General features: G+C 36.0%; 1 protein-coding gene across 6 annotated transcripts in view; it reads right to left on the reverse strand.

Moving 5' to 3' along the window:
• Positions 1–348: 348 nt before the first annotated feature.
• The window catches only part of GK (glycerol kinase), a 69,872-nt gene continuing 43,017 nt past the window's right edge, over positions 349–27,203 (reverse strand). For 3 of the 6 annotated variants that reach the window (XM_072615220.1, XM_072615217.1, XM_072615221.1), the window contains 12 exons: positions 26,183–26,218; positions 25,801–25,868; positions 21,131–21,173; positions 20,542–20,622; positions 14,734–14,812; positions 13,464–13,560; positions 12,877–12,961; positions 12,334–12,454; positions 12,065–12,208; positions 8,724–8,804; positions 3,563–3,652; positions 754–1,944 (listed from right to left, as the gene is read on the reverse strand). In XM_072615220.1, coding sequence (XP_072471321.1) covers positions 1,934–1,944; positions 3,563–3,652; positions 8,724–8,804; positions 12,065–12,208; positions 12,334–12,454; positions 12,877–12,961; positions 13,464–13,560; positions 14,734–14,812; positions 20,542–20,622; positions 21,131–21,173; positions 25,801–25,868; positions 26,183–26,218 — 936 coding nt within the window. In that variant the 3' untranslated portion in view covers positions 754–1,933. Of the gene's footprint in view, positions 1,945–3,562; positions 3,653–8,723; positions 8,805–12,064; positions 12,209–12,333; positions 12,455–12,876; positions 12,962–13,463; positions 13,561–14,733; positions 14,813–20,541; positions 20,623–21,130; positions 21,174–25,800; positions 25,869–26,182; positions 26,219–27,203 lie in introns of all 6 variants that reach the window. The other 3 variants (XM_072615218.1, XM_072615216.1, XM_072615219.1) reach the window with 2 other exon arrangements.

Here is a 27,203-nt window from a genome sequence, read left to right on the forward strand (position 1 = left end):
CAGTAACTCACTAGGATAGCATCCCTGATATCACCTCTCAGTGAGAAATCGAACAACCACAGTAACAAGTTAAACAGGTGGGAGAGTACCATGATCAGAACTGTAAATGAGTACCACCAATTTTTAAAAGGTAGGATAATGAAATTATTTCTACATTTGATTTTCAAAAGCTTTGTTTTGAGCATCAAATGATAAAATAATTGAGAGGTAATATTTAGCAAAGGTAAAAGCTTGAAAATACTTTTTTTCACATGGGCTGTTAACTGTCCACGGTTCACCCAAGTAAAATGGGAACCATGTTAGAAACAGATCAGTAAACAGTTAAGATTCAGATACAGAAACACTGTGGAAAAAGAAATTCACATTTTATTGGCCAGCCCCTTTTTTTATGTTGTTTTGCAAACAAGACTCAATACAAACATAAAAACAGGTCTTACTTATTAGATATTACTTAATATTTTGGATCTTATTTACAAGAAAAAAAAATTTGCACAAAAAGTACAACCAAGAATTATGGGGATGTCTTTACTAAGGCAGACTTACTTCCCTGTCCCCAAACATGCAAACATCCATATACATATTCAATGAAGGAAAAGTTCTTTCAAGAGTGAACATTATTTAAAACCACATTCTTAGACTTCATTGTACTTGATTATAAAAATACAGTTAAATTAAATATGTTGCATGGAAATTCAACGTCTATACTGTTACTAAATATTTTCTCACTGTCATTAAAGAAGAAACACAGTTAAATTAATTTTAAGATGGTTTTAATTAGTTTCAAAGACTAGATGAAATCTTTAAAAGACATAAACAGGAATAATTCTGTCTTCCAAAGTAAAAATGACTACGTCCCATGAAGTTGGTAACACATTTGGGCCTAATGAAATATTTTGACTTTCTGTCCAAATTCATTTTCTCTTCAGGCTTTTTGAGTCAGATAAAAGTCTTTATTTGGACCAAAATGTGTAAATTAAAACAAGGTTCAGAATTTATCCAATTATGACATCTAAGTTAAAGACACACAGTTGAATCCAGAACAGGGTGTGTTTCCATCTATTGACATGGAATATGTGTTTCAATTATAAATATTGTTAACTCTTCAAGAAAAAGTATCTCCTGGAAATTAATGTGCATAACAACTCTCCCATAATGTACAGTCATTATCCCCAAAATACTTGTGTACACGGTAGTCCACTTAATACTCAAACCCATTTTGACTGAGTGCAACGTACTCTTCATTTCTAGGTGCTACACTGTATATGGATAATCTGTGGCCATAACAAAGTAAAAAACACAAAAAGGAGAGGTGAAAAAAAGACAAAAGGGGAGAAAAAAGTCCTTCCCTATAAGAACCAGGTAAAAATACCAGAGGTTTTAGTTATATTGTTAAATTTCCCCTCTCTTAGGATTTAGAATTGTTCAAGAATAGAACAACTGGCCTTCCCACCACATAGGAGAGAGGTCCTTTGGGGACCAATGACAAAAATGCACCCTTCTTTTTTAAGTGGCATAGGAATATCTCAATAGAGTACTTGCAGCCAGAGTATAAAATTCCTAACACATCAGCATTTGAAAAATGTTTGAGAAGTCATTGTAAATGGAAACTTTTAAGCTTTTTCCTAGATCCTGAGGGGAAGAAGACAAGATGATAAAAACTGAGGGTCTTCAGTCTCTTAAAGAACCAGTCCAATCTTAATTGCCAATGTTAAAAAAAATACACTATGTGTTTCTATGGTCTTTCTGCTGTGTTTTCTTTAATTCAAGCCACAAGAATACCCATAGGGTTCTTATGGGACATGCAGCATGTGGCTTATAAATAAAAGTAAAGTTCTATTAGGTAGTATAACACATTAAGAGAAAGAATGGCTAGATTCTCTTGGTACATAAAAACAGACTGCCTCCGGGGAGTCCGTGGAATTTACTCAGGTATTTATGGAACACCTAAAACAGAAAAACAAACACCAAACATGTCAATAATACTGAACATTCAAGATGTAAACAATAATAATGGATTAATAGCATATACTAGGAATAATGATTTCTTTTTGTTTTCTAATAGCAAAAATAGAAGGCAATGTAACTGCACAAAAATTTCATGCAAACTGAATGCAGTTAATAGCGACTCTTAAAGCACTTCACATTGCATTTAACACTCAGTCACTGATGCTATATTCTGGTATCAAATATATGTGATGTGACTGTAACGATGTCACTAAACAATGAAGATCGTAAGCAATTTGTTTTGGTAACCTAACTCAGACCATAAGAGGTGCTATAAACCTTAATCTTCCACAAATTATAAGACCTTAACATACTGAGCTGAAGCATTGGGTGGAAGATAGGCACCATTATTCCTCAACATTTTTTTCTCAATTCTTTTTCTATTCCACTCTACAGTTACAAATAACAATGAAGTTGTTCCTAAAGGTGCCATCAGATTAAATGTAGAGAGCTCCCTCAAGAACATTCATAAAACTCCCTTAAGGTAAAAAAGGCTGAGGTCATTAGTCACTGCCATGCAGAAGCAAGACTAAGTATACCGAAGCTGGGTAACAGCCTCCTAAAAGCAAGTGCAACGTATTCCCAATTTTCTCAATAATGAAATGGAATAAATGCTTTGCAAAGAGTCACTTAGCATGATACCATGAAGGCATTTATTTTTTAAAGTTAAAATGTTGGTTTTTTCCTTACCTAATATTAATTTAGACAATTTCTATTCTAGCTTTAAATACAGTGCTGAACTGATGAGATGCCCCAAACTTAAAATTTCTCATTCATAATTTAGAAGGTTAAAGGATTAAGAAAAGGCATCATGACTATTGGTATGAGAAAAAAATCACAGTCAATAGTAGTGCTATTTTAAGATGACTATTTATTGTTGATTCATTATTCTCTGAAAGTCAGAGGAATTATTAACAGCTTTTAAAAGCCATTACTAATGTGTAAGTCAGCGGTGTTTGCTGACATGTTTGCCATCCATAGTTCGGTTTTCACTTGCAAAACGTACTGCAGTGATATACTGTGGTCTTTCAGCTTTTAGCCACAAAGAATTTAGGCAACAATTTAGTATTTCATCCAGAAGAATAAGTGGTAATAATTAAGAAGAAACACCACCTCACATGTGGGGTTACTGTAACAGTGACCCAGCATCATTAAAAGACTTTGCAGTTATTTACAAATTTTCAACATCTATAAAAAATTGATTCTCAAGTACAGCAATATTTCCCCCACAAAATTAAGACACTAACTTTCAGCAATCAGCCTCAATTTCATTTCATAGAAGTAATATTCAATTTTGTTTGGTTTCTGTATGACATTGTTATGCACCTCCCTCTGCCCCCAAAGCATAATCTTCCCTCTTTAAAATAGTTTAAGTTGTTTCTCTCTTCTTCTGATTTCCCCTAGGAACAATGGGTTTAACTAGACAGATCTACAATCTGTTTCTATGTTCTTCTATACTGAAATGCCAGAAAGCACTGCAAACCTTTTCTGCTGAGTTATCACAGACAAATACATTTAAGCTACCTAGTAAAATTTTCTAATTCAAATAATAACTAACCTGAGATGTACCTTGCTCCGATTAACATTACCATGCTAGTCACTATAAAAAAGCCCAGTGGCACACTACAGAAGATATTAGGGTCACCTGCTGTCATCCAAGGAAGAGGGAATCCCAGTAAAGCAAACCGAAAGAGAGACACATTAAAAAGTGCAAATTGGGGTTAAGAATCACACAAACAGCAAAACAAGAGTCACAAAATAATATATTTTCAAAAGCTAGCAAGGTTATATTAAATCAAAAATATAATCAATACCGAAAGCTTACGACAGGAGGCAATACACAAAGCAAGCGATAATAAGCCAAGAATATACTTCATATGCGCTGGGCAAATCCAATGTTTGGGGAATTGAAATTATAAATTTAGCTTTGCTGCTGAACTGCAGAACAAACTTCAATGAATGATGCAAGTTTTTCCCCCAAAAAACTTGAATCATTCCTAGAATAGCAATACTTCCAGGGAAGAGTGATATTAGCTTAACTGAAAATGGACACTAAACCTTATTTTAGCTAAAAATAATGACTGTGAAGATATTGAGACTTTCTTTTAAAATGAATATTAAATAGGATTTTGATACTCAGTAGAATCAAGCGCTACAATTGAAACTTCAGCAGAGTACTGAAAAATAGATATAAATTGGTTAAACAGACAACCTAAATGGAAAGATGTGCAATTCTCTGAGAAATTTGGTAATGTTAAGATCTTCTTTAATTTGGGTAATAAAAACAATGATTTAAACAGATAATGATGTTCCAGATGAGAAAATCTCACTTGATAAGATTTAGTTTGATTTTTTTTAATGCCATTTGCAGAGTATTTTACTATTATAAAGAAGTTACTTGAAAATAAAGTCTGATAGAAGTAGGTAAAGCAGAAGGAAATATAAAAATTCCCATTTTATTTGTGCACTAAATGATAATTTCTTGACCTTAACAGAGCAATATTCTCTCACTCTCATCTTAATATGAGGGATATGAGTGAATAAAATATATACAAATCTCCAGGGGAAAAATAACTGCCAATTCCTGAAAAGTTGGGATAGTCAATTAAAAAAAAAAAACTCAACACATTAATAACATGATCAGATGAGGTAACGTGTTCCTGTTTTTTCTGTCTCACAAGACTATCAACATCTCTATAACCCAAACATAATTGTTTTAAGCACTAGATACAATAAATTCTGTTTAAGGAAGGAATCCTAAAACATTTATACATTCACAAATCCCTATTTATTATGGTACTTCAAAAGGTTGTGATCTCTTGCGTGAATAATTCCTTGACAATACTGATCACTCCCCCTCTCTATAACTTAGTAGATCATGTATAGGAGCTACTGTGGCTAAAAAAAAAAATCATCACTCTTTGGCCAACATAGTAAGGTGCTCATTTAGTAGCAAATCTATTTGAGGAAGAGGTTATTGTTTTGGCAAGGTGGAACATTTGCACTTATATATTTACAATGTGTTAAATATTCTGGATAAATTACATATTGTTTCAAAATGTTGCTTTGGTGAATTTCTAGAAATTTGTTTAGCATTTTCTTCCAGCTATTTGTGCCTGTCTGAGAAATATGTAAAGTAAAAAATGCCTGGGTTAATTCAAAGTCATCAAAATTTGTGATGTGTTTTAGGTAGTACAGTATAGTAGTTTATAAAGTCGCTCACAGTGCTTTGCATATTTATTATCTTTCCAGATCGTGAGAAATCAACAGACAGGAAAGTCAGGAAAGACTACCAAATATTATTTGTTCTCCCACTCCCCTTAAGAAGAGAAAATCTCCCACAAAAAATCTGGAAGAATCACCTCCAGTGTTTTGAAAACCCTTGCTAAATTCTATGGTAGAAATTAAATGAATTCAAATTTCACCAGAAGGATTCAACATAAGAAAGGCATCATAATGGCAAAATACAGTTTGAAAAATTAGAAAGCTATCTGACATATAGTTGTCCAGTATTATAAAAATAAGTTTCAAGTTTCTACAGCTAGATACTAAGTATAAGTTTGGATGCCCTTCCAAGCCGAACAGGATTCTACCTCCACATGTAGGAATTATCATAAATGGTTTAAAAGGGAAGCATTTCATACTTCACTAAGGAGTCTCCATCTGAATGTGTCATACGTTTGGAAATTTTGGCTTTCCAAGAGTTTTAGAAATTCGGTCTTAATCTGCTATGGCATTAAACAAACAAACAAAATAAACAAGAAAATTAACTGTTTAGACCATCCGGAACGCTGACAAATGGAACGAACCAAACTGAGCAATAATTTGTCTTAAATCCAAGTTTTGAATATAAAATTGGAGATGACTGTTTGGCAGCTGAAGCGTCCAGCACAAAAACTACATGACTATTTGTTATCTTGTCCTCACATGCTAATGTAAGAGCCAAGGGAAATAGAAGGGGCAGTGCTCATTAAAGACCATGGGCGAGTTCTACTTATGTACAAAAGCTGTGCAATAAATGAAAACTAGATTAAGTGATGTGAATACAAGGGCAACGTCTCACCCTCACACGTGGCCCAAAGCCTCGGCTTTTAACAGACATTCGGCGAACACTGGTTATTAATATTCAAGGAGTATCAAAAGTACCAGTAATCTCTGCAACAAACAGGATTGCCACAGCCTTGATATAGGAAGCTTATTATCAAAATTTAAGAGGTAAAGAAATGGAGAAATTAAATTGATTTGATTTTGATTTGAATTAAGTTGATTTAAGTGACTTCAGAAAAATCTGGAAAGACTGATGTGGAGTGAAATGAGCCAAAACACGAGAACACTGTACACAGTAACAGCCACATTGTGTGTGACGGCTGAGCTCTGCTTGGCCATGCCAGGATCTAAGATGTTCAGAGAAAGAAGTACGGGGTCTGACTGCAGATTGAAGCATCCTATTTGCTCTTTTTATTTTTGTGTTTGTTTTCTTTCTTGCGGTTTCTCCCATTCAATCTAATTCTTCTTTATCACATGACTAATGTTAAAATGTTTAATAAGAAAGTATATGTACAGCCTTTATCAGATTGCATGCCGTCTTGGCGAGGGGGAAGGAAAAGGAGTCAGAGAAAATTTAAAACTCAAAAGTGAATGGTAAAAACCAAAATTAAATTAATTCAAGGGAAAAAAAATTGATTTAAAGCGAAAAAATGGATTCAAATGAACCGTTTCTGGATGACACAGTGAAGAGGATTCAGGGCAATACTGACAAAAATGCAAGGAGTATTCCACGTTAGACATGACAGAAATGAACAGTTAACGATGGCAACACAGGAAGGGGAAATTTCTGAACTTGGGTTCATGAACTTGAAAAAAAAAAACAATAACTGTCTTTCAACAGAGTTGGTTTTCTTTGTAATTTTATGTATTTTATTTTGTGCTTAAAAACATTATGCTGATGGAGATGTGGGAAAATTGGAACACTAATGCACTGCTGGTGGAGTCGTGAATGGATCCAACCATTCTGGAGAACCATTTGGAACGATGCCCAAAGGGCCATAAAACTGTGCCTGCCCTTTAACGCAACAATCCCAGTTCTAGGGCTGTGTCCCAAACAGATCATAAAAATGGGAAAAGGACTCACGTGTACAAAAAATTATTTATAGCGGCTCTTTTTGTGATGGATGCCCATCATTTGGGGAATGACTGAACAAAGTGTGGGATATGAATGTAATGGAAATGATGAGCAGGCAGACTTCCTGATGCACTGTTGCTGAGTGAGAGGAGCAGAGCCAGGAGAACACTGTGTACAATAACAGACACATTATGTGATGCCTCTTTGATAGGTTTAAATCCTAGCAACGCAAGGATTTAAGACAACTCCACAAGACTCCTGATGGAAAATGCTCTCACATCCACAAACAGAGCTATGGAGTCTGAAAGCAGATTGAAGGATATTATCTGCTCTCCCTTTTTTGGTATGTTTTTGTGGTTTATCCACTTGATTCTAGTTCTTCTGTACAACATGACTAACATGAAAATAGGTTTTATATGAATATACATGCTGAGCCTACATAAATTTATATGGTGTCTTGGGGTGGGAAGAGATGAGGAGAAAATTTGGAACTCAAAGTCTATTGGAAGTGAATTCTGAAAACTAAAAATAAACAAATTTTTTAAAAAAATGATGCTGAGAGTCTTTGGCTTTTCCAGATGCCAAAGGAGTCCATAATACATACACAAAAGTTTTTAAAAAATCATTTCAGTCTTTTAAAAAAATAAATCCTATGGAAAATGCTATTCACATCCAGAGTCTGAATGCAGAGCAAAGCATGCTAGTTTCACTTTTCCTTTCTCGTGGCTTTTCTCTCTTGTTCAGATTCTTTCCCACTACGACTAATGTGGAAATATACTGAACATGACTGTACATCTATAACCTATAGCAGATTGCTTGCTGTCTTAGGGAGGGGGAGGCTGGACAGAGAAAAAAACTGGAACTCATCTGACAGAAGTGAATGTTGAAACAGCTCTAAATGTAATGGGAAAAAAATAAAATACTATTAAGATGGGGGGAAAGGCAGCTAAATCTGGTTAAATCTTATGCTAATTGTTTATTATCTCTACTATGAAGGTAAAAGCTTGAGTTTTGGAATATGAACGGAATTCACTTTTACTAAATTTCTCTGTCCTCTGAAGATCACTTTGAAAATAAGGAAATATTAAACTTAGAGGATTGTCCACAGATCCTACTTAAAGGACTCCAACATTTAGTAACTTTTACCGTTTGAGATTTCTTTGGAAATTAAAGTAACTAAGTTACATCGGCCAAAATCCTTTTCAGCAGCCTAGGAAACTGTTTCCTAGAAAAATATTCCAGAATTGCAGTACAGTGTAATACAGTGTATCAGTTACTTCATTCACGCCACACCCACATCGGTTAAAGTAGCAAATGGTAATAAGAATTTTAACAAATGAAGCTCATGAATTCTTATCTTTTTTCCTTTTAAAAATATATTATAAATTATTTTTTTCTCTGTAATACAGAAGCAGTAAGATAGTGACTGATACGGTTTAATTAATCTTGATTGTGTAGAAGAAAATTGGGAAAATCAGAACAATAACTTTTCCTTTTCTGTAACTACACATTCTTTGCCAAATATTTGCTAAATCAATTAAGCTACTTTTCAATAAATCATAAACAGCATTAATAGTGGTAATAGTTGACTTTTTACCATTTGAAGAAGGCTGTCCTGTAGCCCAGCCCATTGATTTCTGTACAGCTTTTTTCCAAGTGGAATAACGAATTTCACTTTCTAGAATCAAAAAGGAAAATTTTACTGTGATGTTTTAGTCATAAACAGTCAACACTGCCCTTTATTCTTACCAAATTATTGCAAATGATAAACCAGTACTTCTGTTATAAACTATAATCATTTTATCAAGTTTGCTTTTTTGACAGTGAAAAAGCTTTATTATAACAATGCAATATTTAAAAAGAAAAATATTTATTTATGCCCCTTAATGCTGGAACTTCAAACAATACTTCCTTTTTCTTTCCGAGTAGAATCTAGAAGCCATAAACTGTATAAATTGTCTGTAAACTTATTTGAGATTGCAACCATTACATAGTGTAAAGTTTTAGAATTTACTCTCACATTGTTGAAAGCTAAGCAAAATTTCATTTTCAGGCTTGTTTTTCAAATAGCATGATGCCGGCTTTCCTGCATTAGGAAAAGTTTCTCAATTTAAAGCAAAAATATGTACATCAACTTCCTACTGGCATTATAATAATCTGAGTCATTCATTGCTATAGAGAACATTTTAGCTTCAGGATTTACCCACTCATTTGAAATGCTGCTCAGGTGTTTTTCACTCATGTAAGCTCCATGAGGCCAGAAGCTGTCTTTCTGCTTCTATGTACATTCCCTACATGTAGTCTAACGCCTGGCACATAATAAGCACTCAATAAAGCTTGTTGACTGACTTTCACGTAATTCTTGTCCATTTATTTAAAAACAATCCTCAAGGAAGCACCTTTTTCCTTTTTCAGGGACAACCCAGGAATTAGGTGGGTATCCATGTGCTATCTTTCTCTCTCAATAGAGCAATCCACGTCCTTTTCTACACATAAGGACAGGAATATGCTGTTCAGTCATTTTGAGTTATATCTGACTCTCCTTGATCCTATTTGGGATATTCTTGGCAAAGATGGAGTAGTTTTCTTCTTCAGATCATCAAACAAGGAACTTAGACAAAACAGGGTTAAACGACTTGCCCAGGGATAGGTAGTCAGTGTCTGAGGCCAAATTTGAATTCACAAAGAGCAGTCTTTCCTGATGCCAGATCTGACGATGTATGTACTGTGCTCCCTAGCTGACCCTCAATTGAATTAGCTCTCTTCTGAAGATGTCCAAGATTTTCAGTAATAATTTCCATGATTAGAAATCTATGCTAAAGATAACACAAACTTCTGGAAGGCAGAAACTGTCTGATTTTTGTCTTTTGAGTTTCCATCGCCTAGCTCAGTGCATAATAACAATAGATGCGTAACACATGATCTCAGACTGATGATTGTACGAGCTACGTGAATTTAGTTATCTTATGGAGTTTAATTACTTCTACCATGACATTTGTTGATGATTCTGTCATCTGCCTTGGAATCAATTATCATCTCTCTCTATACAGATGAACGCCCACTTCGTATCAACTTCCCTAATCTTTTTCCTAATCTACATCACACCAAATGTTGGGGGAAAATTCCCTCTGGAACTTCAAATTCAACATGTCCCAAATGAAACTTACTACTTTCCTCTATAAACATAAATGAGCTTTTCTCCTTAAATTTTCTGACTATTTCAGGCACCCTGGTGTCCATCAGTCTATCTCTCTCCCTCCTTACTTCTCTCTTCTCTGTTGCCAACTCTTGTGAATTCTACTTCTACTTCTTTCATATCTTCCTTGTAAGTCCACTTATTCGTGTGAGCTACAGACAATTAAGTAGAGAACTTTCTTTTTAAACTGGACACACTCTGGGGAGTCTGGAAAGCACTTTGCTTTCAGTGCTGCACACTGGGTCTTGGGCTACGCAAAACTGGCCATAAGGACATTCTTCTGGGAATAGAATTGAAGCCATTCTACTCTTTTATAGCCCTCCATTTCCTAGATACAATACGCTGTAAAAATAAAGCTACCACACTTAACTTGTTTTAAAGGGAAGGTTATTATAGAGAGAAAATTACTGGGAAGTAGTTATTGTGTCAAAACAAAATGCCTTGATAAAACATTTTTATCACCAATAACTAGATTTTAATTGGAACACATTTTAGTCAGAAGCTACATAGCTAAATATTTCATAATCCCATGTGGTTTTATTCTGTAACTTGTGGGCTTTATATACTCCTAAAAACTTCTACAAAATTTTGTTTTGATCCTGGCAAAACTGGACATATTTGAACTATTCAGGTATGTAAAGCACAAAGCAAACTGCAATAAATATGATAATGAAACTGATTTGAAAACAACTACTACTTTCTAAGTGAAGTGAACAAAACCTTCCTTACTGGATTTTCTTGTACTGGAAGTGAGTCGAATCTAATCGTTTGCCACACCACTCTCCCAATAATACTTAAAATCTCTAACGCACAAGTGTCTTTACTAAAGCAGGTGCTGATGAGGACAAGGGCTGGAATCATTGCTTCTGTCCCCCAGTCCCAGGAAATATCCTTAGCCTCACAATCATTTCACAGTGTGTGTTGTTAGTATCAGAGGACAGAGTTAAGACTAGGTGAGGATCTAGAATCAATCCATGCATTTGAAAGGATGCTTCTAAAATACATTTTGTACGAAGAACAGTGCCCTAAGACTGAAAAGCCAAGTGTTTAAGTCTAAAAACAAATACGCCCCACCATTTCCAACTGAGTGCACCTCAGTTTTGCTTAAGTAGAACAGAAAAAAAAAATAATCAAGAAAGGGCCAGCACAGTGCCTGGCACACAGTAGGTATTAATAAATGTTTACTGACTGATGTCGTAGTAAGATTTGCTACTCTAATTATATCACTGAATTGGGAGTCAGAATGTGAGCTCTGACTCTTAGTTTTGCCCCTGGCTAACTGTGTGACCCAGAACTCTCAGACTTTCAGTTTCTCCATCTATAAAACAGGGAAGACACTTGCAAGTACATTGAGGCCTGTTGTGCGAGTTAAATGAGACTGTGTGTATGTGTGCACACATGATGGATGATACTTGTTATTGTATGGTGTAAAAATGCCAATTGATATCAATAAGATCCCATGTATCTATCCATAGTTTTAATGAACATAAACATATATTATAAAACATATGTACATATTTTAAAGCAGTGGTGTCAAGCTCAGAAATGGACGGATTTCCTGTGGGCCACCTACCAACTTAGGGAACCACAAATTAACATCTGTGCTGTCCAGTATTTTTATTTTATTAAACATTTCCCAATTACATTTTAGTCTAGTTGGGTGCACTAGGACAACTCTGTGGCAACTTGCCTGAGTTTGGCATCTCTGCTTTAAAGCATATTCTTTCAAGAGTTTGCTTTACCTTCTTCATTGATCTGAGGTTCGAACCGTTCCATTGTGACAGCACTTAAATCTTCAGGTTCAAGACTCCAAACCCCAACTCCTTCTGCAGCACCTGCTGCCATGGCAGCACCCAGTGCTGTTGTTTCAGGCATTGAAGGCTTTACTAAGGTGAGAAAATGCAGATCGGTATAACCAACAGTTAAATACACTTAAAATAACTTTTAAATTTACAATTTTTATTCCTATCAATTTGGGGCTCAAAATTTTAAGGCATAAATGTTTACTAACCTACTGGTATACAAAGAATATCTGCTTGAAGTTGCATGAGAATTTTATTGTTGGTCATTCCTCCATCTACTTGCAAATGGCTGAGTGGAATTCCACAGTCTTTATTCATGGCATCCAAAATCTTAAATCAATATAATTTTCTAATTAAAATATAGTATTGGATATATTATAAATAAGTTCTGCAGTATTCATGGGGAAAGAATTGTTTTTTATTTATTTCTAGAGACAGGAATCAAAGTTGAAAGTAGAGGTCAATCTCCAATATCTGCACAGCCTATCTGGTCTTCTCTCTACTATCCCATTAGTTGTACAAACTAGTTGTAGTATTAGCTTAAAGAAAAGGGAAAATCTACTGCTTTCATAGCTAACTTTACATATGCAATATATACATGTATGTACACATTTATTTAATGTATAATATACAAAAATTGCAGTGAGAACACATTCACACTGTATTCTTGGGGAAAACATTCCTTGGTTAAGATTAATATGCAAAACATAAGAAGTAAAGAAAATGATAACCTGGGCCTGATTTTTTTTTACCTCTCTTGTTTGGAAACAAACAGCTTCTAATGCAGCAAAAGCAATATGCTGTTTATTGGTGAATTGAGTAAGGCCACAAATAATCCTGAAAACATAAACAGAAGTTTTGAAGATGAGAGTATTACAATACTATCTTATCTGACTGAAAATTTCCAGAACAATTTTTTTTGGGGGGGGGGGGGTAGGGGGGAGAGTTGAATTTGGTGAGGGGAGTATACTAGGATAGCAATGAAGAAGTAACGTTTCTTACATTCCCTAGTTTTACAAAATAAAGAAAAAAAGGTTAACCTAAGTAACCGAAACTTCTCTAGTTTAGATAATGTCCCAGACTAAGTAACTTCTCCACAAACATGAGGAGTCCAAGATATTGAAAGTAAGCTTTAACAAGAAGCTCGTGTTAAGTGATTTGCATATCTTTAGCGTGGGTAAGTCTTGGAATTCCATCACCCCACCCATTTTTTCCATTGGTTAGATTTGGAAAGATTCCCTCAAATTACTTAAAATCGATTCTAAAATATCTTTAAAATGAGGGAGCTATCCCATTAAAGCAATTCAGTAAAAGCGTCAAGACAGAAATGGCTATATACCCTCTTGCACTGGGCTCCCAGTACGGTGCGTATAATCCTGAGAATGCTGGAACAAAGTAGCAGCCATAAGAAGTGCCCGCCTCTTTAGCAAGCTTTTCTGATATGGGGAGGAAAAAAAAATCCATTAAAAGAATATATAGAAAAGATGACTGTTTAGTATTGCTCTCTGCCATGATGCAACTAGTACAAACATTCTGTGTTTCTTATCATTTAGTATAGCAAATGGTATTCTCTTTATTTTAGAGAATTTTAAATACTATTCTATCTAACAATGTAACCCTGGCCTCCAACCTCACTCCAGACAAGAATGACACGACAGAAGTAAAAGGTGCCCTACGGGGTTGCTACTTCTGTCTTCAATAACCTAGATTGTTCCTTCTGCTTTGCAAGTGAGTGAGTGAAACAGGCCTTAGCCATATTTAGTTTTATCATTTCTTGTCAATCCTTTAGTAAGCAACACACTTTTGGATATCACTTTCTTATGTCAAACTCAAAAAAACGGATTCAAGTCTGCTTAGGTTTATCAAAAAGTTTGTTTTGTGGATTTTCATCCCCAAAGAATTTATCAGCTACTGTATTTGGTTAGTTGGTCCTTCCCTGACATATCCTTTGTTAACCCAGAGTTACATTAACACAATGACCAGGCAACAGAGTGGGAGCTACACGGAGAAGGCTAACGTAGGAGAGTTAGTTATTCAAAGAGAGAACAAAAAGCTGCAGGTCTAATCAGCATTATTTGGGTTTTTGGAATATTTATTTATTTTGGGAAATTGTTGGATTATAATCACAACAAACTTTGTGAGTTTAGAGTTTATATCCCATCATCGATTTAACAACCATAGATTAATAATTTCTGCTCACTACAACACTTCATGAAATATTTCATTTTCATGCTTAGCAAAACTTAACTTAGATTAAACTGATGTCAATTTAATGGAACAGGATTGCCCCGTAAAGTCATACGTGGAAATGATGGCTACATATTATATACAATATATACATGCATGAATGTATGCGTGTGCGTATGTGTCTATGCCTATGTTAGCATAAATACAATAAAATGCAGAACAGTAGCAAGAATGCAGGATGTGTAATTCTTTAGGCCTGGTTTTGAATTGTCTCTGCTGCTTCCTATCTATTGATTAGGCCTTTGTTTCCTCATTTCTAAAATGATGGGCGAGATGACCACTCTCGTCCCTAAATCCATGATTCTGATTCAGATTTTCAAACTATTTATTTTAGGACCACCAAAAAGTAAAGCCATACTCACCAATTTCATCTGAAGACTTTAAAATACCAAGATTGTCTTTTAACCAGCGGACAACAGCACCAGCTATAGCCACTGATCCCTAAAGGGGGAAAAAACCTTAGATGGAATTTCTTCTTAAGGTCCAGGAAGGGAAATTGATCACTACCAAAAGCGCCCCCCTCCTCTCCTCAGGAGGCTGTCTGTAAATGCACTGACCTAATGAAACGAAGTTCACACAACGTTGTTGTATGTGTACATATATCTGTCTTGTCTATTACTCAGGCGGTGCGGTGGAGAGAGTGCTAGACCCAAAGGCAGCAAGACTCATCTTCATGAGCTCAAATCTGGCCTCAGACATGGACTAGCTGTGTGACCCTGGACAAGTCCCTGAATCCTGTTTGCCTGTTTCCTTATCTGTAAAATGAGCTAGAGAAGGAAATGGCAAACCACTCCAATGTCTTTTTCAAGAAAACCCCAAATGGAGTCATGAAGAGGAGGACATGACTGAATAGAGATTACATATATTCCATGTATTAGTAAAGGAGAGTAAATAAGATAAATCCTTATCATACACAGACAATAACATTAAATCTATACTCTTGTGGCTGTGATCTTACAGCTTCCAGGTGCCCCCCTCCAAAAGAAGAAAACCAAACACTCTCACATTTTGGACGTTAACACACATGCTGTTGTCCCCCTTTTCATCTCGCCCCTGCTACTGGGATCCATTCCTATCTCGCATCACTCTCTTCTCCTTCCATCCCTTCCTCGGTCTTGCTCCTGATTTCTCCTCCTCTTTGAGAGCAGGGACTATGGTAAGTGCTAACTTACAGACTCCTCCTCTCCCTTCTGTCCTCCCAGTCCATTGCCTCAGATTCCTCATCATTTTCTTTTCTTCATAGTTTTGACCAACCAAGTTGACAATCTAAATAATATACTATCCTCCATGCTTGACTCTTGCCCTACTCCCTCCTCCTGTTTATGCACTGAGCATCCTCAACACCCTATCAGTTGTTATCAGTTTACTTGTACTCCTGAACAACCATTATATAATCCTGCCAACTTTGTCTATTACAAGTTCGTGATAGAATGCAGGACCTGGAGTCAGGAAGACTCATCTTTTTGAGTTCAATTCTAGCCTTAGCACTTACTGTGTGACCCTGGGCAGGTCCCTTAACCCTGTTTGCCTCAGTTTCCTCATAACTAAAATGAGCTAGAAAAATCATTTCTATTTCTATTTACGCACAATTCCTTTTACTTCTCAAACCTTAGCAGTGACTCATCCCAAAACTCTACTGAAAATGAGATCTCAAATGTTACTTTAAGGCTCCAAGGTCTCTAACTGTTAAACTGGATGGTCTTTTATCCTTTCTGCAGCTTTTGATGTTGTTGACTAGGACTTCCTCCTTGACAGAAACACTCTTTCCTGATTGGGCTTTTGTAATACTGTTCCTGCCTGATGCTCCTCCCATCCACGTTACCGCTCCTTTTCAGCATTCATTGCTGGATCATAATCCATCTCTTATCCTTTACTAAGAAAGTCTTCTTGGGCTCCTTCCCTTTTTCTCTTGCTACACTTTCTCTTAGATATCTCACCAGCTTCCATGGGTTTAAATCCCATCTCTGGGATTTCACACACACACACACACACACACACACACACACACACACAAATGTATGATCTGAATCACTTTTAAGTTCTAGGCCAAATACAATATTAAAAAAATCTCAACTGGCTTCTCTCTTTTATTTAAAGTCATGAGATTCATTTGATCAAAAGAGTTCTGACAGTGAGATGGGAAGAATCACTGAATCTTTAACATGTAAAACAGGGTGAACACTACCACCAAATTTTCTTTTCCAATCAGCAGGCTTGAAATACTACAGTAGATGGCATGACTGAATGGTATGGTGGAAAGAGTAACTAATTTAGAGTCAGAAGACAGGTTAAAATCCTGGCCCTACTTGTGTGAACTTGGGCAACTTACTTCAGTCAGTCAATTAATGAATCTATTAAGCACCTCCTATGTGGGAAGCACTGTGCTAGGTTCTGGGGATACAAAAAGAGGCAAAAGACAGTCCCTGACCTCAAGGAGCTCACATTCTAATGGGGGAGACAACAAATACATACAAACAAGCTACATACAGGAGGAAAAAAAAAGAAATAAAATAACAGAGGGAAAGCACTAGAGAAGAAAAAGCTTCCTGGAAAAGCTAGGATTTTAGTTGGGACTTACGGAAGGCAGGGAGTTCAGTAGCTGGAGTAAAGAAGAAAGAGCACTCTGGGCATGAAGGACGGTCAGAGAGAATGCCCAGAGTGGAGAGATTGGAGTGTCTTACTCATGGAACAGGCAGGAAAAATACTGAGTACAGCGTACAGTGTACAGTGTACAGTGTAAGAAGACTGGAAAGGTAGGAGTCAGGTAAATTATGAGGTACTTTCAACACCAGAAGATTTTGTATTTGATGCTGGAGGTGATAGGGAGCCACTAGAGTTGGGGGGAGGGGGGAGGACTAAGAGAGAGAAGGGGTGTGTGTGTGTGTGTGTGTGTGTGTGTGTGTGTGTGTGTGTGTGTGTGTGCAAGTGCGTGTGCGCATGCGTATGTGTCTGTGTCTCACACATGGTCAGACCTGAACTCACTGGTAGCTGAGTGGAGGATGGATTATCTCTTTTCTGGAGAGGGGAGAGGCAGACCAAGCAGTACACTACTACCACAGTCCAAGCATGATATGTGCCAAGCCATACAACTAGCTAATGGCAACTTTAGCTCCAGCCCAGTGTAGCACTAATACACAATGCTATATCTTAAGTGAAGTGAGTTTACTTTTCATTCAGAAACATTAAGCATCCACTATGAAAAAATAATCTTTGATTCAATCATCATACTTGAGAAACCATATAATATGCTAACACCTCTCAAAATATTAAAATGGATGTGGCTCTGTGAAAAACCTATCAAAGAAAATAATATGCCCTATGCTAACACAGGAAACCTGAACAAAGTGAGTTATAAAACTGGTTTAAAAAAATTGGAATGCTATAGATATAACCTAATTTTCTATTCAATTTCACTGATGCATTTGACAGAACTTTCCACTAAGGACTTTCAGACAAGAAAATGTAGAATGGACAATGAATTAGATGAAGTTTTAGCTAATGCATAACTAATATTTGATCACTGGATCAATACCAATCTAAAAAGGGAACTCTATTATGTCAAATAATTTTAGAAGTGGAAAAGATCATGTAGTTCAACTACTTCATTTTTAAAATAAGAAAATTTTGCAAAGAAAACTTCAAACTGGGTCATGAAGACTCGGACACAACTGAAATAATGAAACAGTGACAACAATAATGGTATCTGCGTGGGAGCTATCGTGAGAGGCGAGTGTGAGAGCATGTATTTAGTATGAAGCTGCATAACAGAAAAATAAACTCAGTCCCATTTCATATACTAGTTTAAGACATGGTTTAAGAGAAGGAATGACAAATGGAACACATCCAGAAGAAGGGAACTCAAATTCAAGTCATAAGTGACTGAAGGAATTCAAGATATTTAGCCTAGAGAAGACAGGATGAGGACAAAGGAAGAAAGCTCTTCTAATAAATGTAGGATTATATGTGGAAGTAATAAGCTTATTCAGTATAGGCTAGAACTAGGCCCAATGGATAGAAAGTAAAGGTATTTAGATTTCAGCTCAATGTAAAGTAAGTACTTTTCTAAAAATGAAAACTGAAAGAAAAGAAAGTATTTGTTGTCTCACTCCCTCCAAACCAAGGGTCTAATAAAGCCAAGATAAGTAATGATCTACCTTCATTGTGGCAGAAAATATTTTTATGATAGGAGAGGAATTTCACTTCCAACTTCCACTGAAAAAGAGTGAAAAGAGAGAAGATCTGAACAAAAAGAGATTGAACTTTGGAGAAACTGAGAAAAATGTCAGATAGACAATGTCCAGCTTCTGATTCTGTTTCTGGCTTCTGTAAGAAGAAGGCTGAAGAAAAACAGGATCAAATATAATCACAAGGAATAAGGATCAGAAGACATGGTAAAGGTGTTCAGAAAAACAAAGTGGGGAAACAAAGGAATTAGTATGAAAAAGGAAAGGAAGAGGAGTTAAATTACCGAAAGGTATTAGAAGACTAAATAAATAAAGAGGGCCTCAGATGGTTAGATGTAAAGACTGACAAGGCTTTAAAGCTAAGACTCTAGATTACTGCGGGAAAGGGGGCACCCTGCAGGGCCTGGCTGTTTGTATCTGACACCAGCAAGTCACCCGGAGCCCCCCAAGTCCACAGCAGACACAATCCCAGACAGGAAAGGCCAGAAAGGCCCACGGACACTCAAGCGTATGCGCTAAAGCCTAAATTTTATGTAACAAGCAACAGGAACCACAGGTTGTAACATGAGGAAGCAAACTTGACCTTACACGTATCACTGTGACTTAGTGGGATCAAACTGTTTCTACCTTCTTCAAAAGAAATAGCATGAGTAAAAAGTGAGAAGTGGGAGCAACAAACCAGAAGGGGGCAGCACAGTGAAGAATCTTCACTGGGCATCACAACTGAAGCTATCAGAGGGACTTCATAAGTTAGAGAATTTCCAGGTGAGAGCAACCAGGACAGCCTAAGGACTTGAGTATCTATAGCCTGAAGATGAGAAGGCTCAGGGGGCAAATGACTGTCATGGAAGAGGGATTTGACTTGGACTGTTTGGCTCCTAAGGGCAGGGGAAATAAGCGTAACTTACAAAGGGGGAAATCTAGGACTGATGTTAGCAAAACGTTAATGAAGTATGCAGAAATGGAAATGAGTTCCCTCAGGAGGCGCTGGGACAGAGGTTAGACCAGATGACCAGCTGCTAGAGTCCCTTAAAAATCAAATTCAGTTATTTCATTGTTGATTTATGTACTGAATAGGTACAACATCTGGGGGAAGAAAACAATTAAATAGAAGAAAAGAAGTGAATGTGTGAGCAGGAGAATTAAGTGTCAATACAACCTACATCAAGCCTGCAGGAGTTCCGTGAAAAATGTACATTTCTACATTTCAGGAGATGCCCAAAATCCTTTGGTGTATGTGCTGCAAGTGGCCCGAAGGCTACAGGTTGCACAAGCCTCATCTATACATTGTAGCAGGAACATAGCATACACAAAGAACACACTTCTCAATGGAGTTAACACATTATGCTACATAAAAAGTGGCAAAAAAAGAAAAGCTATGAAATGCAAATTAAAGCTCTTACACATCTAGGAAATGATTGCAATTTACAGAGTATTTAAAATAGTGGTAATTTCTAGAATTTGAGATATAGGTAGTACAGTATAAGAAGTCATTTATTAGGTCAACTGTATAAATCATTTAATAAATATTGAATTTAAGAGTAATTCATAAAGAAATCATTTGAATTGTTTTTTTAAACAATGTGATTATAGCTGATCATACTCAGCACTTAGATCCACTCCCTGATTATTTTCTACTACATGATTTAAATGTACTTGGAGAAACCACCCGTTTGTGTGTGCTGGTGGTTCTTTACAGTTTCTCAATTTCTTTCTCCACACCTTAAATGACTAAGTGCCATAGTAAGGTGATGATCACGAGGAGACAAGTTAAGAGAACTGCCCTCTGTCTCTGCAGGGATCTTCTTTGTAGAGCACTACATCAGAGCTACCTTTTTTCTGTTATCTTTCAAAAACCCTTATTTACAGCAGACAGCAACATTCCAGAGTGATTCACTAAGATTCTTAGGTAAGATTTTAGAAATCACTATATACTGTAATGTTTTGACAAAGTATAACATAAAATGTTTGTGAAAATAAACTTACTTCCAATGCATAGCATACTGGCTTGTCTCTGCCCAGTTTGTAAGCCACTGTGGTAAGAAGGCCATGATCAGAAAAAACACACTAGACAAAACAGAAATATTTTAAGGTTAAACAATGTCATTTTTCTTAAAAGGAATGTTGGAATAGTTATAAATATACATATATACATATACATACATACATACACATACATGTACAAATATTTATATATGTCATATTTATATGATATATAAGTATATTTTCCCCATACTATGCTTACTTTTGGCTACTTTAAAAGAGTATTATAACATAAAAATAAACTGAAATAAATGTATTGCACTTCTGTGTTACTCGTCAGTCTCGATAAAGGATCTTTGCTGCTTACTTTCTAGTTTTTCCACATATAAGAATCTAAGTATATAAACACTTGTTTTTCCAACAGTTAGATTTGGTGATTTTTCATGCCTGACTAGTCTCAATACCTTAAAATGGCATTACTTGCACCTAAAACATGCAAACACTTAAAAAGTTTTGTAACAAATTATGCTTAACAGTTTATTGCTTTCATGAATAAAATGAGGCCCTGATAATAAAGAAGAAGAAAACTAACCTTTTGGCCTGTGTTACACAGTAGGAAACAACCTGTTCCATACCTACAGTTGGTGAGAAGGAGAGTATAATATAGTAATTTTACTCAAGACAAATCCCAACAAGCTAACCAAACCGACATTGAATTTATTGTCACAATATACATGTTTTTATGAAGGCCTGTGTTAAGTTCTAAAGTTCTTAATCTTCTTGTAGTGGAAAAAAGTTTTGAAGACCATCTTGATGGAGAGGCCAGGAGAACCGCTCTTCATGAAAACGCAGCTACCATCCTTAGCAACACGATGGAGCTAAGCTTCCCAAAGGCTACTCGTAATTTCTTTGTCAGAGGAACACGGTTTAAAATACCAACCACCAAAAACAAATACGTAAAACATCAACGACCTTATTAACTAATCACAATCTGAGGCATCTGCGTCATCCAGGTTACCGAATGACAGCTAAGCTTTAATCACAAAGGAATTTCTTGACTGCTGATTGACACAGAACCAACATTGTTACTGACAGTAGAAGCACCTCTCTGGGTCCTAGCACACATACGTTTGTGAGATGGACAACTGTGGCCACCTGGATATCAGAGCAAGAGTCAGGGTGGGTGGAAGCACCTTGTTCAGCAGATTCAAACACAAACAGAAAAGGGTCAAGACAGTTCTGTGCTGGGTGGCAGCTCCAGCCCAGGCCTGATTCTGTCACCTATATTAGGCAGCTAATAAAGTGACAAGGATGCAAAGAGAAATCAGGGGAAGCTAAGTGAAAGCTGAAGTCAATGAGGGGAAGTTGTGTGCTCTGTCCATGGGGATCTATCTCAAGGACAGTCACTCTAAGCTAACTTACTGCCATCTGGCTGCTATTCTCGTTTTTCTGCTAATGTACTCAAGCATGGTGGAAAAGGGGGCTCCTAAAAACTCCTAGGTGTTTCTAGCAATTGAAGCCTTGCTAATAGCCGTTGCAAGAATTACCAGATGCTTATTCTGGCTGACAGAACACAACCAAATTCCAATGGATGATTAAATTTTCAACCTTATTTTGAACTTTTATACTATCAATTTTCTGAGATCAACATTCCGAAGAAGAATAAAGAATAACCAAATAAAGAAGAAAAACAGGGACAACTGTTATCTCTTCTGATCCAACGAGAATGAGCTTGCCTTTTCACCCTTGGGAAGTAGACAGCATTTAAACAATTAACTTTTAGTATTTCAGTGAAACTGAGTATATGTTACACAATAAGTTCAGACTCTGTCACTTACTAGCTATGTGACTCTGGACAAGTCACTTACCTTCTGCCTGCCTATGTTTCCTCGTCTGTAAAATGGGGATTATGATAGCACCTACCTCTCCCGGGGTTTTTGTGAGGATATTATGAGATGTTTGTAAAATGCTTTGCAAATCTTAACGTACAGACAGAAAGACAGACAAATAGACAGAGGTGGCAGATCTCTATAAATCATTAATGTTGTTGGTTATTGTCATTTTTCAGTCATGTCTGAATCTTTGTGGCCTCACACAGGGTTTCGTTTTTGGCAGAGATACGGTTTACTATTTCCTTCTCTAGCTCATTTTACAAATGAGAGAATTGAGGCAAATGTAGTTAAGTGAGGGTCACACAGCTAGTGTCTGAGGCTAGATTTGAACTTGGGAAGATGAGTCTTCCTGTCCTAAAGATTTTCTCTGTATCTACTATGCCACTTAACTGCCCCATAATTATTAATACAGAGCATTTAGTATTTATAATACATCTAAAAATCATTACCTCAACTGCTACATCCCAAAGATACTATATTTGAATTTCATCGGCTGAATGCTTTTCAGGGGTCAAGTACACATCTATATCTTTTGCCTAATGAGTTAAAAAAGTGATTACTAATATTAAGGTTTTATGTATTGATTCTCAGAAGAAATAGCAATAATTTCAAAGAAAATAGAAAGACAGAAGATAGAAAGATCCAAAACTCCAAATAACAAAAATTCAAAAATATTAGTATATTTTCCTGCATCAGATTAACAATTATTCTCAATTTATCAACATTACATTCAGAAAATAAAACTTTTAAGATGATTCATGAGAAAAATATTCCTTTTAAGATTATTCTTATGTATTCACATTACTCACAACAGAAGTAAGAGTCGTAAGCATTATCTACATAGGATCAGGATCACAGATTATAGATCAATACTTCTACCCTTAATGGCTTACGGCATTATTGTCAGAAAAGTGACAGCTACACTTTTTTATAGCTCCCTGGGGAAGGGCAGCGTCTTCTTCTCCCAACTTCAACAAAGATGAATAAAATAGCAAAACTGCAGGAAGAATAAAAGGATAAGAGACCAGAAGCAGACAAATCCGCAGCTTCTGAGTAGTACTAGTACTAATTAGTAAGTTAGCCTCAGTTCAAACTGTGAAGCTTGTTTTTACCCAGTCATGGATCAGCTGTCACATCCTTCACACTAGCCCCAAATGCTGACTGTTACTTTCCCCACTAATTAGGTTAGATATGGGAAAGAAGGTCAACTATTTTACTACGCACAAATTACTCAGGAAATTAGAAAATATTTGCGTTCTCTACGTTATTCTAAATGCAGAGTATTTTAATATTTTATACTAAATTATAGAAATACTTCCATGATTAGACTTAGAATATCATCTGCCTAGAAGCAGAGTAATTGTCCTGTGAGTCAATAACAAACAAAGAATAACTGTAGGATGTCAGGTGTCTGAATGAGGCTCATGTTAGATACTTACTCACTGTGTGATGATGGAAAAAACTCACTTCCTCATTGCTAAAAATCCATATCTATCATTATCATCATCTTCATCATAGCTAGTGTTCGAATTGTGCTAACTACGTGGGAGGCGCTGTGCTAAGTGTCCTACAAATACTATTATCCCCACTGTGTAGCTGGGGAGACAGTAAAACAAGAGGTTCAGTCACTTGCCCACAGTCACACACCTAGTAGGTATCTGAAGCTGGTGTCATACTCAGCTTCCCATGCTTCCTAGCTCGTCCCGCGCTCCATCCTGTACCACCGAGCTGTCTCAAAGGGTTGTTCTAGAAAGTGTCCCAATTAATGCTATAACTTCAATTTAAAAACTAATTGTTTCCTTCCTCTAAGTTCATTTTTAATTATCTTATTTTAGCAAATCTTAATTTTAAGTAAAGAAAATATGTAATATGTAATCACACTTAAGTACTAGTTCTACTTATCAGCGGGTACTTATTCCAGAGTTACCAGAAGGTAAACCCAAATTTATCTAATATGTTACTCAAGCTTTAGATTAATATGCTTCTGAAGATCAGCTTATGTCATCATGTACTAATAACAAGTGTAAATCAAAAGACATTTTGATGTTAAATATATATTTCTATAGCAGCATTATAAGCAAAAAACAAAATTCATGCTACAGGAAGACATCACAAACATGCTGCAGTCAGTCCCGTATCTATAAGTTTTAAGATTGAAAAGGAATCAAAAGGAATCAAAATTTGTAATTTATTAAGATGATTTATCAAAAAGTGACTATTAAACTGATTTTTGCTAGTTTGGAAGTCTTGTGCTTTTAAAAAATTTACTTCTATTTACTAATATACTAAAACCAAAATTTTGCCATAGAGAGATAAAATTGTAATGGGACAAATAAGTCATTGAGGACGCCTATTCAAATTCTAACCAGTTCATTATGATTTTATATGGAATAATGATTATTGGTAATTAGTCATCTAGTAGTTATGAGTAGAAGAATAAGCAATGTATTAATCCATATTTTGCGTAAGCCACACAGGAATATAGATTCTAATGGAAGGGTCATAGGTCACAAACTTAAAACGAGTAATGAACATTACATTAAATAGCCATGGAGCTCACTTGTGCAACCACAAGAATGAAACCAAAGATATCTCCATCCTGTTTTGTTAAAATTCCATGACTGAACCAAGAACAGTGCAGAAAGACTCTCGATATGTTCTTAGAGCAAATGATACCTTGCATACCATCTCCCCCTGCCTAACCTACGGAAGAGCCTTATGAACACATGGTCTGTGGAGATAGTCCTTGTTTCATCCAATTTGTGAACCTGCTGACAGATCCCATTTGCTTATTTTACCGTATCCATCATCTCAAGCAAAAGATTCTGTATTTTATCGTGCTTCTTTTGAACATTTGGGTATCAAGCTTTATAAATACAAGGTCCTAGAAGGGGGGGGGCATCTCAGATCATGAGGAAGATCTGAGGTCCACTTCATTAGAGGGGACCATGAACAGGACCATTGGCTCAGAGTTTTGCTTTACTGAAGGTTGGACAATTTTAATCCCCAAAATTAATACCTTGAAAGGCACTCATGAATTTTTAGTGCATCATAAACAGCTTGCCACAGTTTTGTCATTAGGAAGAGATGAATTTAAGTCCTGCCTCTGACATAACAGATCTCTGACCAAGAGCAAATGACTGGATCTCATTATTTATAACATACTTGCAGTATGTTTTGATTTATGAAACTAAATATCTAGGGTACAGATCAAGAAGGAAAAGATAAGACTTTAAACATTCTTGTGTTAAAGATGTGAAGGTCACAACTTCTCAGCATTCATACACTTCAAAGCTAAAAGTACCAACAACAACCAGCAAACTCCAAACTAGACTCCAATCAGGGTTTAAATTTTGTTCCTACAACTTACGTGTTTTTGGCTTGTCCATCTTGGAAACACATTTGCCCGACTAAAGCAGCAGACTGGTCTCCCAAGCACTAAAAGCAAAAATGGATAAGTAAGGGTGACAAAAAGTCACCAATGGGAACGATGCAAACAATTCCGAGAAGATCACTTACACAAAAAATGAAAGGAATAAAGGTCTTTCCTTTTGCATTCCATCTTTTAAGTATTTCATTATTTAATATTACCATTAACTGATAAAGGATATGACAAAGGAGGATAAGACAAGAAAAATCAGTCAAATCTGCTATTCATTACTTCTGTAGAGTCTAGATGGGAAGAGTTTAATTGCAGAAAAGGTTTATCAGAAGAAAGGTAAAATAAAATAAATATCTAGCACAAAACTCACCCCTGATAATGGCACACCTTCTAAGGCCCCAGCTTTCTAATGAAACACAAAAAATACAGAACATATGATTTCATGTAAAATGGGTTACCTTATTAATGTGTTACAAAAGGATCAACATCAAACAGCCACATGCTTTTGTGCACAGGCAGATAGGACAAAGCAAAGTGCTGTGACTACACAGGCTGTACATGTCTGCGTCCTACAAGAATACTGACAAAAACAGCAGTGGAGAGAACGCCAAAAAGAGACTCCAACTTTCGCTTTTTCTGAGTGCTCGTCCTCGTTCCATGAAAATGAGTCATTTTGTGCAAGTCACTTCACCACTTTTAGGGTTCAGCTTCCTCACTTCAAAATGAGGTAGGACTAAGTTACCTATAAAGTTTTCTACAGACCTAAAATTTCAACAAACAAATTCCATTTAAAAAGTCAATATTTTAAAACATTTACAAAATATTGGGTGTATAATAAACACAGCTTCAGTAAATATAAACATTTGCTAAATCAGTTTGATACACTATTTACTTTTGAGGATTTACATCCAACTCACTTTTCCAACTTTTAAGATAATAGTAACTATTTCCAGAAGTTGAATGAGATATTTGACCACGTTTCCCTAAGTTAGTCTAAGTAAAATATATTGATTGAACAGGAATTTTTTATCTTATAAATATAGCCAAAAACCAAACCAGGATTTTAAATTGAGATGTATGGTGAATGACTTGGCACTTTCAACAAATTCCAGTTTCCTTTATTTTCAACGTGCCCAATCACAAATTTGACAAAATCTTTCTTAACAGGAACAGAAGAAATGCTACTTGGTTGACTCTTGTTCATTAACTAACGAGCTGTCATTTAAAAATTGAAGTAATGCCTTTTACACTTCAGTGACGAGCTGTGAATTTAATAAAGATAAGAATAAAGAGGAAAATAAAACCTCACTATCAGTAAATACAACATGAGAAAAATCTTGCTTCCTAAAAGCTAGTGTGTTCTCTTGGGGGAATTCTCTTGTGGACTCTAA

The sequence above is a fragment of the Notamacropus eugenii genome, chromosome 5 (genome assembly GCF_028372415.1).
Source record: "Notamacropus eugenii isolate mMacEug1 chromosome 5, mMacEug1.pri_v2, whole genome shotgun sequence".
In the NCBI taxonomy this organism is placed as follows: Eukaryota; Metazoa; Chordata; class Mammalia; order Diprotodontia; family Macropodidae; genus Notamacropus; species Notamacropus eugenii.